At 38.6% G+C, this 13637-nt stretch overlaps 1 protein-coding gene across 1 annotated transcript in view; it reads right to left on the bottom strand.

The window, feature by feature from the left end:
* The window catches only part of slc22a23 (solute carrier family 22 member 23), a 99907-nt gene that overhangs the window by 52009 nt on the left and 34261 nt on the right, over window positions 1-13637 (bottom strand). The window contains exons 2-3 of the mRNA XM_002936427.5: window positions 10890-10993; window positions 1813-1967 (exon numbers count right to left, since the gene is read on the bottom strand). Of these exons, the coding sequence (XP_002936473.1) occupies window positions 1813-1967; window positions 10890-10993 (259 nt within the window). The remainder of the gene's footprint in view (window positions 1-1812; window positions 1968-10889; window positions 10994-13637) is intronic.

Raw genomic sequence — 13637 nt, 5'->3', positions numbered from 1 at the left:
GTGGTTAACATATTGTACAGCAAACACCAGGAGGTGAGTTTCTTTATTTGACAAAGTCACATAGCGGGTTTTACCACTTGATGTTTACCGTATGACCATCCTTCAGTCTCACAAAGACAATTCCATGAGGTCCATGCAAGCTGAGCTTTTCAATTGTTTATTAAAACACAGCCAAATCTAATGAGCTAATTTAGGATGCTAAAATCTTAGAACCACTTGGTAAGATCTAAGAACAACACATACATGAAATACATAAGTTCATGTGGATTTAGAAAATCAAAACTAGGCAACGTAAGCCTTATACTTCCAATCAAGTATTATGGATAAACTTGTTTGTCTGAACTGATGTACACAAGGAAACCAAACTTGCGTAGTTACATAGAAAATTTTATGACTAACACACATTTCCAACTAATAGGGTAAACAGGTTTGCATGCCGTGTGCCGTCGTGAAAAACACAACCTTAAGATTTCATTGTCCACACAAACATTCTATTGCACAATGAATAAGTTACATACAATAAAATTAAATGAATGTGAGTTTTGAGCTTAAAGGACATGTCAACCCCCCAACCAAAAATGTTAGCAGAGAAAAGCCTCACAAGCTCTGTTTAAATACCTTCCACTCATGTCCCTCAGAAGCAAACAGTAAAGCTGCGGCAATCCCTTGGAGTTTCTCTCATTGTAAAGCTCACTATCCCTCTCCCCCCTCCCTTCAAAATCTGCTTGTCTGCCTGGCGTTGTGCACATGCGCACTGCCAATCCGTTTTAATAAGCGTGTATGTTCTGCAGGGCAACCGATATCTGTCACTGGCGTTTTTTAATAAAGCTTGTTCAAAAAAAAAAAATCCAGGCAGGTCAGACAGGAGAGGCTACGCACGCATGCGCATTTGTAACATACACACGTGCGCTCGATGACGTCACCTGTCAAAATGGCCCCTGGGTAAAACACGAAGCAGAGAAAGCAATAATGCGAGAGTGCCGGTTGTAGGAGGAAGTGGGGGGAGCGGTATGTATGCGGTTAGGGTGGGGGTAAAGTGCCCTTCGCATTAGCCATAATTTAAAACTTGGAGTTGACATCTCCTTTAATACGTAAAAATTCACCCATGTTCTATTCACCCCTAGGGGATTTTTAGGGGATTCTTAGAAGCAAATTTATCAGTGGGTAAAAGTTAGAGTTCATCATTTCATCATATAAATATATATATATATATATACGCTTCTAATCCCCTAGGAATGAATAGAAAGTGGGAGAGCTTTGTTAATCAATCCCACGGGTCATTGGTCATATGCTTTCTTACAAATGCAACCATAAAAATAAGTGAGGGTAAAAAGCATTTTATGTTTGTTTTCAAACAGGTGACCAGTTAGACTCATACCACACATTGCTGATTTTGGAACGAAGGATACAATAATCAGCCCCTATGCTGGCATTCAACCGTTGTTACGACTGTTTTTACATGGTGAAGCCTAATGATGTGTGACAAATTTTCTTGCCTTTTTTTTTTTTTTATTTTTCTGTTTTTACACAGCATAATAAATAGGCCCCTAAATATCTGAATGTATGGATGTATGGATTACTGGAAGGCCAGTAAATACTTTTTAATCCAATCCCTAATTGCCAATGACACATATCAATCATTTATGATGACAGATAAGGCAATATCTATTCATTTTCACTGCAAGATTATTCAGACTGCAGGAAAGTATAAGGAAACAATAATAAACATGCAAACCATTTCAATTAATTATTACCAATTTTAACTTGAATGTCCAACTATAACAGTATTGTTTAAAATATTGAGATACTTACGCAGTGCATACAGTGATAAAATTATTCCAGCCAGGCAGAATCCTTCAAAAAACCTGAGGGTGCTGAACATATTCACATCTACTGAGAGGGCCACTGTCAGTCCAAAAATTAAATTGAAGATTACAGAAATCAGTAGCACAAGACGCCGACCAATCCTAAGGGAATACAAAAACATTGTAGTTTAAGTTCAGATATTGGGAATTTATCATAAATATACAACACAAAACAGTCTCATTTCAATAACTAGGTTGGTGCTATAACCGCAGGCAAAGGACGTAGATGGCAATGAATAAAGATTGGAGGTTTTAAAGGAAAGGTAAAAACTAAGTAAGCTTTATCAGAAAGGTCTGTGTAAATACAGCCATAAGCACTTACAGAAGTCCTCTGTCAAAACATTTGTTGTCTTTGTTTTCCTGTGCCAGAGACACGCAGCTCTCTCTTCTCTCCCCTCTCCTGCTCCCCCCTCCCTCAAGAATGCCAAGAACTCACTCCCACCCCCTTAGGAATGTGGATCTGAGTCAATCAGCAGAAAGCTTCCTCATAGTCTTACAAACTGGATTTGTACAGGGGTCTTGGTCTTGGAGCGAGGCATTATGAGAACGTTCTTTACAGAGCTCAGAGTTTTTTCTTTTCCTATGAGGCTTCTGATCATCTGAACGGGAGAAATATGGGGAGACTTAAGGGCACTATTTAGAGAAGGTATGCCTGCAGCTTAAGGTTACCTCTTTATTAGCCTTTCCTTCTCCTTTAAGACAAAATAATTGGACACTTGTACAAAAACCCAAACCAAATAATAGAGAGGCAGACACAACATGGACCAGTGCAGTGTCCATCCTTATTGGTCAGCAGGTAAATTGGTCAGATACTGTGTGGGGTGGCACCATGTATGGCCACATTTAGAAACAAAGTTATACTTACAGGGTGGCACCTGTGAAGGGTGGTGCTTTTAGAGAGCAAGGTATATTTACACAATCAATTTTAATTATCAGTGACTCAAGATCTGTCTGTAAATATACCTGAGGAAAGGTGGTACAATAAATCCACTTAAACTGCTCAATAAAAAGGGGTGCTTGTAGTATGTCTGGTTCTTAAATAATGAGACATACAGGGAAATAAATGGACTAAATTTCTGTTGCTTTTTGTGTATATTCTGGGATGTTTCCCAGCCCTGCACCACACCCAGTAGATCAATATACTTATGACTTCTAATATTTTATACAATCATTTTGTGCCATGTCAGTATTTTCTTTGTTAACAGCTCAAATTACAATTTGTTGCAGTTTTTTTTTTTTTTTTTAAACTTGTACCAACTGTTCCAAGAAATTTCACCTTGCATGGAAGCCTTTTATCCCAAAGTGGCAACTGAAGCTTTAAAAGCAGTATTTGTCTGTCCCTTGTTATTCTCTGCATTCCTGTTCTGACATTTGAAAAATGCAGCACTATGGTAATTAAAGTGTTGGCTAATGGAGAGCTGGCTTCTGCTTTATTGTTTTAAGGCTAGTGTCCCATGGAGCGATTTGGTCACCTGCGATAGATCTCTGCTACCACGGGTGACTAATCGCCCCTAAAATGTCTTTCCATCGGCAACAAAGGCAATCACCAGTGGAAAGGCCTACGCATTGCTTTGGTTTTCCAAAGTCACACGAAGTTTCCACCTGCAGGCAACGTTGCATGACTTTGGAAAAACGAAGCAATGCGTAGACCTTTCCACCGCCAATAAAGGTGGACAAACATGCACCGATATTATAGTATGAAACAAGGTTTTGTCTGATATTCAGTGCATGTATGGTGGATTGACAAGCCAACCGATATCTTGATTATTGGCCATCTCGTTGGGTATTGGATCAACAATCCAACCTTGGATTTCGGCCATCTTGTTCGTTGGGTGGGACAGAAAATTTTTATCTCCGTTGAAGATGCCCGAGCAAAGGCAAGCGGTTAGGACCAAAGTCAGATGGGGTAGAATTTTTATTGTTTCTACCTCCATATCGGATGATTCAGCTCTGGAAGGTATGAGTGATCGTAATTATAACGTGTATGGCCACCATTAATCGCTCTGTGGGACATTAGCCTACAAGTCAGAACAGGCAGTGAGTGCAAGGAAGATAAATGGATACACCAATGCTACTCAAATGGAATAAGATTTACAAATAAACTTAAAATAAAAATTGCATATTGGAAAGTTGTGTACAATTATGTGAATATATTCTTTTACAAACGTGGAGCATACAGTTTGAATTTGGCAGCCCTAGGAAGGTTGTTAAAATCCTACAATGTGTTTATTGTATAGTTTTTGCAGCTGTGCAATGTCTGCAAGTACTCAGTGTAAATTAAATATATTTGCTATCCTAACTTCAACAATAACTTGGAACCCTTCATTCTCCTTCTGCACAGAAATTTGCGAGGTTCCTTAGCAACTGCAGTTAAACTGTACATGCGTACTACTGAAAGCCTGCAGTGTTCCTTTTTGCTCATCGTCTCTAATTTTGGCCAGCAACATGCATGGGGAAAAATGTATGAAAATTATGAAGGACAAGCTCAAGGTTACTGGGGGAAATGGCTGTGTACTTATTTAAGATTCCTGCTTCTCATAAAAGCACAAAATATTTGCTCCCATTGTGCTAAACAAAACATGTCTGGACTTTTTCCATACCCTACAGAGGTATTTTACATAGAAATCACTGTACGACCTGGCTTGCAGTTGGCACAGCACTTTGTTTTTCACAGAGGCAGAAACCGAAATTCAGGATACAGTTTGTAATACTGTCCTGCACCCCACTGCAGCAACGAAACGGATAGGGTTAAAAAAAGATGCTTTACAACCTATCCTCTCCTTTAACCAGGGACACACGAAAAAATATTGTCCTGCCCTAGTTAAAAAGGAAATCTCATCACCATAATGAATTGCATTAGTATTCTTTCGGCAGGCTGCAGAATTAAAAGGAAGGCTGACATGCAACTGAATGCACACATTGTTGTTTCTATTTCCCACTCAGCAGGATGATCGTCATTTTTCTAGGCGATGCCGAACACGTCTATTACCCTTGTGTTTCTTTTCAGTTGAATATAATTGCACTTCTTTATTGCATTTAATGTTCTATGCCAGGAATGTCATACTCATGGCCTCCCAGCCAGTGTCTAGAGGGGGATTCTGGGAGTTGTAATACAGAAGAGAGTGAACTTTTTTAGAGACATTCCTGTTCTTTGAAGCTGGCTGCCCTAGGAAAAAATTCACATGTAGTACTATGGAATAATACACTATATTTTGCCTCAGACAGATGAAACAACAGTTGAACAACTCAAAATGCAAAACTGAAGATTTTACATTACATGAGTATACATTAGTGGCAGCAAACTATCAATATATTTTTGACTGTTATTATTACATTTATTTATAATGTGCCACCATTTTCCACAGTACAGTACTAGTTCAGGGATAGTTGATACACAAGGTACAAGTATATGATCTATGCATTTAAGCAGCTACGGTATACCTTTATTCCCTAACCTGCCAAATGTAGATTCTACCTGCTAGCAGGAAAATTCTCAAGATGCCAGCCACACAGAATCCACATTTGGTGGTGCTTATAAACATAGTGGACTGTTACATCACTTCTGGGCCCTGACTGTCCTGCTGTTGTGGGGATTCTCTGCTGCCCCACAAGTGCCACCCACACTTCCTGTAGTGCAGATCTGCAACTAGAATTCTTCTGTTGCTGAAAAAAGTTTTCTGCAACCCTGCTCCAAGATCCAGGTAAACACAAACACCAAACATTTAACTTAATTTTAACATCTTCTGTACACTTCTACACACATACAAAATTTGTATGTACTTTTAAAATACTGGGGTCTCTCCATGCCCAGTAGCTTACAACGTAGTAAACATGTGAATATTTAACATTAAACTATCAGAAAACCCATGTCATTCATATTTAATCCTTGCTCCTAAGGGCGTGTGGTAGATATAATACAGTAGAATGATGACACAGGTAAAAGCAAAGCTTTGCAGTGTGTAGTAAGAAAATGTATAGAAAGAAATATTGCCCATTTTTAGTTCATTAGAATATGTACTTGCCAAAATTATACAGGTTTATGGGGTACTTTTACTGGTAAGTGGAATATTTCACGTTGAAATCTCAAGTATAATCATTTCTGGCGCTATGTTTTGAAAATCTTATAGGGTTTCTGATCTATACAAGTCAATATTCTCCATTAGACTATACATATTTAGCATTGGCATATTTAAAAACCTGTCAAACCTGTCAAAACCTAGACATTCATAGTTATATGTATTTTTAAAGGGCACCTATCACCCTAACAGTTATGGGTGTCGTAGAGGTCCAGTTAGGGGAAACATGAACAGGGTGGGAGGCCACCAGCACCGGGAGAGAGCTACCAGAGCCGGTGGCCATGTTAGTGTGCATATGCATAATGAGCGAGACTCCCCACTTGCTCATTATGTGCATGCATGTGGCATAGGAGCGATGGATGCAACTCACTCTCCTACGTCACATGCATGTGCATTATGAGTTGTAGTACTTGCATGTTATGTGCATGCAAGTGCCACAGCATGGCTGCCCGAACGGGGAGCTCTGTACCAATGCGGGCAGCCTAATTCTGAAGGGGGCTATTTTTCATTAAAAACTCTATTGTTTCCTCCAACAGCAGTGCGGCTCTATCAGCTCTGGTGGGAAAAGCAATTTAAGGGTGATAAGTACCCTTTAAAGATGTAGTATTCAGGCAGTTTATAAAGCGGAGATTGCAAAAAAAAAAAGATAGATAGAAAGATAGAAAGATAGAAAGAATGCTTCACATACATAGAAACAGTTTACCATATATATTCGAGTATAAGCCGAGTTTTCCAGCACGCAAAAAGTGCTAAAAAAGGAATCCTCGGCTTATACTTGAGTCAAATAGGGGCACTGCTGGAGTACCTGTGGGTGGGGCGGTGCGTGCGGCGCGCCTTGTGTGCATGATTGGGAAGGGAAGTTTGAAAAGAAAAGTTTTTTGGGGGGGAGATTGCATGCTGTACCAGCTATCACCAGACTCTCCAACTATTTAGCACAAGGGTTTGTGCCCATGAACGAAAAGAGTTTTTTTGATAGTTGCCAACTATGCTTGGTACTATTAGATCCTGTTCTAATTTTGTCAAAAAGGAAAGCGTTTTTGTGCCAACTGGAGCTGTAATTTTAATATTTTAGGAATGAAACAAGGGTTAATTTAGGAGAAAGGGCGAATGACTAATCTGAGATAATTAGGCGCAGTTTGAATCATAAAAAGTTTTGACAACCTTTGTATTAGGGGGACACAAGCATCAAAGATATTTTTTTCCACATAAAACAATGGATATGGTAAATGGATGAGATAAGAGTCAGAAATATTTACTGTTTCCTAGTACACATGACCTTATCTTTCTTAAATTTGTGATTCTACATCACTCACCCCAAAAAGTATACAGAACTATATAAGAATGAAATAATAAATTTACACATCACAATTTCAATATGAATGTAGCTTGAAAAAGGAGCATGAAGCCTGTATTTGTACTGTAGTATTGCTATTGAACTTTTTATGATATGCAAGGCATTTTTTTTATATACATGTCGGCTGCAACAGGTCTGCACTCAGTTTTTATATATGTGTCATTCTTCTTTGTTTATATATATATATATATATATATATATATATATATATATATATATATATATATATATTATATATATAGATAGATAGATAGATAGATAGATAGATAGATAGATAAAGAAGCTACCGGCACTCACGAAAAAAGTGTTGAGGTTGCCTGGGTGCAGAGTTCAAACAAGTATACACAGAGAGAAATGGAAACCGCACTCGCAGGGCTTAAGAAAGACGAAAAATGTATTATGTTGCCAAAAAATTAACGTTTCGGCTGCAACACCAGCCTTTGTCAAAGTTGCAAGCACAAATGTGAGGAAACCATAAATACTGTGAATGGCAGGAAATCCAAACAAAGAGGTGAAAAAAACACAGTGTGACGTAAGAAGCCCAATACAAACGTAACCCAATCCCCACGTATAATATACTAATTGATAAATTGCTGATTATTGGGAAAAATGGTAATCTTTACCGGGGGAAGATGTTATCACAGAGCCAAAAATTATATACCCCGGGGATTAATATGGGTAATTCTTAAACACGGAGCTGTGCACAGAAATAAACGGGACGGGGTTAATAAAGTGTGTAAACATAAGTGGCAAATACATACAAACGAAAGCAATATATATATATATATATATATATATATATATATATATATATATATATATATATATATATATATATATATTCAAGAATATATTCTTAAATATTTCTTAGATGTTGTTTCCAGGAAAAACTCTAAATTGAAAAAAACACAAAAACTGTGTGTCAGTAGGTAAGTGTATTTATGGAAAACGAGCTGGCAGAGGCTAGGTAATGACACTATGACAGTGAAACACTATGGGAGCCTTAGTTATATTTTTTTTTTTTTTTTTTTTTTTAAAAAAAAAAAAAACACTGGTTGCTTGTGTTACAGACATATGGCCATAGTATAACTTTAGCCATTGGGGGCTATGCAGGGAAATGTGAAAAACTGTAACTATGATATGATAATATTGTCTGGCTCTGGCCAAAGACATGTGCAGCAGCATTTTCAGGCACACGGTTACACAGTTACAATGATTACAATTTTGCGTTAATTATTCTGGCATGTATGATATGTTTCCACCTTTAGGTAGGAGCTTGCAATGTACAGTCATTGATACAAACCCAGACTGTTAGAGAATCTTTGCTCTTCCTGCCATGGTGTGGATACCAAGCAAAAGGAAAGAATCCAAAGAATCCAATTAATGCAATAAGGATAAGATGTGATTGCAATTCTCTCAACGGGTTAATTTACATGACAATACTTTCTGGAATGTATGCTTTAAAAAAAAAACAAACAAAAAAAACACAGTTCCTAGAAATGTAGAATTATTTGTCTTCAAAAAAAATGCTCAAAATCAAAAATGTATTTTATTTTTTTAATTTTATGTTACAGATTATTCTCAAAAAGTTTCTGAACCCTAGATAGCATAATTATATTTAAGGAAACAAAGAGAAATGAGACAAAAATTTAGGTGCAGAAGACTTGTAGAGGGTAGCAGGTATTCTCCCACAAATTCTCCACTGTCTGCCACTGACCTTATCAGAAAATGTCACAATGGCCAGGGGCAAGCCTACAGCTGTGAGAGGGTCAAAAGTTGACAGGAATGGAACACAGACCTTGTCTTGGTGCTCCTTATTAGAAAACACCACAACAGGCTTTAAACTGCCCTCACAATCCTTTTGTAGATTCCATAGAGGCAGTGAGGATAAAGACCATTTTGGTCATGGAAGAAGCGGCCTGAAGCTTCAACCCCAACTAGAGGGATACATCAGCCATCGCTTTAGTTTGTAAAGTTAATTAGGGAATTGGCAAAACAAAAGTTTTTTGGTCCTTTAAAGGACTTAATTATAAAGTCAGTTCACTCAATGCTATTTATCCAACTGAACTATAAGTGAATCACTGTATTAGATGCTTCTTTCATACTTCTTACCTACATTTATGATATATTATACCTGTATGTTAGTACTTGATTTCTTAAGCTGGCTATACATGTGGATTCACTTGGCAGTGGTCCAAATTGGGTTGATTCAACACTATGACCCCTAGATTAAGGACTAGATCACAAAGGACCTGTGCAGACTTGCTGGGAAAGGACTATATCCATGAAATAATGTGGTTCTCATCCCATCTCATTTTTCAGCCAGCCCCATCATATCTTGTCAGGCCTCCACAAAGATTAATTTTAGTAAGACATCATTTTTTACATATAGGTAATTAAGTTGGTCAAGACTTGGTCAGAAGTGGCAGAGTGAAGAGGCAATTTAAGTCCATATATGGCCAGTTTTACTGAGACCATGAAAGATGTTTCCAATGGCCCCCATTTGCAGAAAAACAGTAGTGAAAAAAACCCAGAAAATACAAAGTAATTGAAAAGAAATGAATAAGAAATGTAGATGAACTGCACGTTTAAGTACAGTGGCATAAGGTGCCTATACATGTGAAGATTTGCACGCTTGGCGAGGTCGCCAAGCGAGCGGATCTTCACCCGATATCCCCACCTACGGGTGGGCAATATCAGGGAACATATAGGCTAATTCGATCGTTTGGCCCTGGCGGCAATAGGGCAGTCGGTTCAGGGACAATCCAACTGAATCTTTTAACCTGCCCGATCGATATCTGGCCAATTTCAGGCCAGATATCGGTCGGGTATGGCCGTCGTTTCTGCCCCTACACGGGCCGATAAGCTGCCGAATCGGTCCAAGGCCCTTTAGTGGGTAGTACTTCTGCGTTGCAGTGCTGGGTTCCTGAGTCCACTCCCAGCTAGGGCACTATCTTCAAGGAGTTTTTATGTTCTCTCTGTGTTGTGTGGTTTTCCTTTGGGTACTAGCATGAGATTAGTTATCAGGAAACCCGTTATCCAGAATACAAATTACAGGAAGGTCATCTCCTATAGACTCAGTTTTAATTAAATCATTTATATTTTTAAAAATTATTTCCTTTTTCTCTGTCATAATAAAACAGTACCTTGTACTCTATCTCAACTGAGATATATTAAATCCTTATCAGAGGCAAATTGGGCTTATTTATGTTTAAATTATTTTGAGTGGACATGAAGGATGGAGATCCAAATTACGGAAAGCCCCCTTCTGCCGAAAACCCTAGGTCCCTAGCATTCTGGATAACAGGTCCCATACCTGTACTCTGGTTTTCTCCCACACTCCAAAAATATACAGACAGGTTATCTGGCATCTGACTTAATTGACCATAGTGTGTGAAAGTGATAGGGACCATAGATTGTAAGATCCTCTGGGGCAGGGACTGATGGGAATGACTTATAATCTCTACAAAAGCACTGCAGAAATGTGTTGGAGATATAAAAATAACAGAAAATAAAATAAGTATATTATAATGTTGACCTCTTAAAAAGTGTACAGAATTTAACACTTGCACACTTCAAAATATGAAACCTTACCAGTCAGCAACACATCCTGTTATCAAGTATCCAAATATCATTCCAACCAGAAGAGAAAACTTGGCAATGTGGACTTTCCAGGAAGAGTCACAAACAAGGTCCCACTAGAAGACAAAACAAGAAACTCATATTGAAATGAGCAAGTTGTAATAGAGAACATACAGCAGAGTAAAAAAAAAAAAAAAAAAAAAACATACTAAATAATCAAATGGATCTTCTAAAAACAGTCTGTCTGTATATGATTTATTCGAAAACTTCACATTAACTAAGGAGAAAAAAATCATAACCAAAAAAACTGAAAATGAAAAGTTTTTGGAGTTGGAGGATTCAGTCACTTCAGGAGATACACAGATACAAACAATAAGTATTAATCTCCAAAAGCAACATACAGTGAGGAACACAAGTATTTGAACACCCTGGGATTTTGCAAGTTCTCCCACTTAGAAATCATGGAGGGGTCTAAAATTGTGAGAGACAGCATTTAAAAAAAAAAAAATTCAGGAAATCACATTGTATGTTTTTAAAGAATGTATTTGTATTGCACTGCTGCACATAAGTATTTGAACACCTGAGAAAATCAGTGTTAATATTTGGTACGGAAGCCTTTGTTTTCAATTACAGAGGTCAAACGTTTCCTGTAGTTCTTGACCAGGTTTGCACACACTGCAACAGGGATTTTGGCCCACTCCTCCACACAGATTTCCTCTAGATCTGTCAGGCTTCGGGGCTGTCGCTGAGCAACACAGAGTTTCAGCACCCTCCAAAGATTTTCCATTAGATTTAGACTGGCTAGGCCACTCCAGAACCTTGATATGCCTCTTATGGAGCCACTCCTTGGTAATCCTGGCTGTGGGCTTCGGGTCATTGTCATGTTGGAAGACCCAGCCATGACCCATCCTAAATGCTCTGACTGAGGGAAGGAGGTTGTTGCTCAAAATCTCACAATACATGGATACATTCATCCTCTCCTTAATACAGTGTAGTCGTCCTGTCCCCTTGGCAGAAAAGCACCCCCAAAGCATTATGTTACCACCCCCATGCTTCACAGTAGGGATGGTGTTCTTGGGATGCAACGCATCCTTATTTTTCCTCCAAACACGGCGAGTGAAGTTTAGATCAAAAAGTTCTACTTTGGTTTCATCTGACCACATAACTTTCTCCCATGCCTCCTCTGGATCATCCAGATGGTCATTGGCAAACTTCAGACGGGCCCGGACATATGATGAGTTAAACAGGGGAACCTTCCGTGCAATGCATGATTTGAAACCATGACGGCGTATGGACAGTGACCTTTGAAACTGTGGTCCCAGCTCTCTTCATGTCATTAACCAGCTCCTCCCTTGTAGTTTTGGGCCAATTCCTCACCTTTCTTATCGTAAGTGATACCCCACGTGGTGAGATCTTGCATGGAGCCCAGTCCTAGGGAGACTAACAGTCGTCTTTAGCCTCTTCCATTGTCTAACAATTGCTACAACAGTTGATCTGTTTTCACCAAGCTGCTTGGCAATTGCCCCGTAGCCCTTTCCAGCCTTGTGGAGGTCCACAATTTTGTCTCTGGTGTCTTTTGACAGCTCTTTGGTCTTGCCCATGGTAGTAGTTGGAGTCTGACTGACTGTGGGGTGGACAGTGTCTTTAAAGAGCTCAGACAGGTGCTACTAAATTAGATTAATGGATGGAGTAGAGGTGGACTATTTAAAGGCAGAGTAACAGGTCTTTGAGAGCCAGAATTCTTGCTGATTGCAGTATTAAGGACACTTAACATGGTTAATTAAAAAGTGTGGAAGCTTAGCAATGATGAGTTTAAGCTCTCCACAGCAGTTCTCAAACACGTGATTGTATGGAAACTAGATGTGTTAATAGAAACTGCCCAGCACCTTTTACATACAAACAAAAATAAGTGGAAATTGTTGGATCACACAAGCCCTTTAAACTTTCTGATTTTGTCCAAAAATAACTTCTGAATAATAGTGCTTTCTTATAAGTAAACGGCAAGTCAATACTAATGACAAAACATAAGCATAGTTCTGAGCGCACCCTCGATAATTAAAGGGCAAGTTATAATACACTGTATATTGGTCACACAGTATAATTTAAATGACAAAAGAGCACTGTTGCAGATGATAGTATAGGCAGCTGGTCATAAGATCCTACGCGTGGTTAATTTATGAGTCATTACTAAATATCCAAAAAAAAAACAAAAAAACCCTGAAACGAACAATGATTTAGGGATCTTGTGAAAAATGGAACGTTAAACAACGAGTAAAGGGATTCACATTCTGCAAAACCTTAGGTGCCCTTATATCCACAGCGGAATAATGATGCACTAGTGTTTACAGGTCCCTGTACCATTGCCATAACCTATAACAAGCAACCATTAAAAATATTAGAACTCAATCAGACAATCAAATTTAGTTTCTAGCTTCTGATATTTTCAGTGGGTTAGTGCCAGGCCCACACTGCCAATCTGTGAATTCTGGCAAAATGCCAGAGGGGCTGCTGTAAGATGTCACCGACAGTGGGCTGCTGGTCCCTTTGTGCTTGAAATGCCAGGGCCTATTTTGATAAAGCCTGTTTTAGTTTACCATAAGGTGTTTTTTTTAAGGGATTGTTCACCTTAAAATTAACTTTAAGGGGCCCAATCATGAAAGCACAAATTTTCGCTGGTTAACAACACGATTGGAAAAAATTTTACCACAATAATTTCTGATGTGCGAAAATTGCACAAAAATTCTTTTCATGGTCATACGA

The sequence above is a fragment of the Xenopus tropicalis genome, chromosome 6 (assembly GCF_000004195.4).
Source record: "Xenopus tropicalis strain Nigerian chromosome 6, UCB_Xtro_10.0, whole genome shotgun sequence".
In the NCBI taxonomy this organism is placed as follows: domain Eukaryota; kingdom Metazoa; phylum Chordata; class Amphibia; order Anura; family Pipidae; genus Xenopus; species Xenopus tropicalis.
Note: the sequence above shows the minus strand (reverse complement) of the source record. Positions and strands in the feature narration are given on the sequence as shown.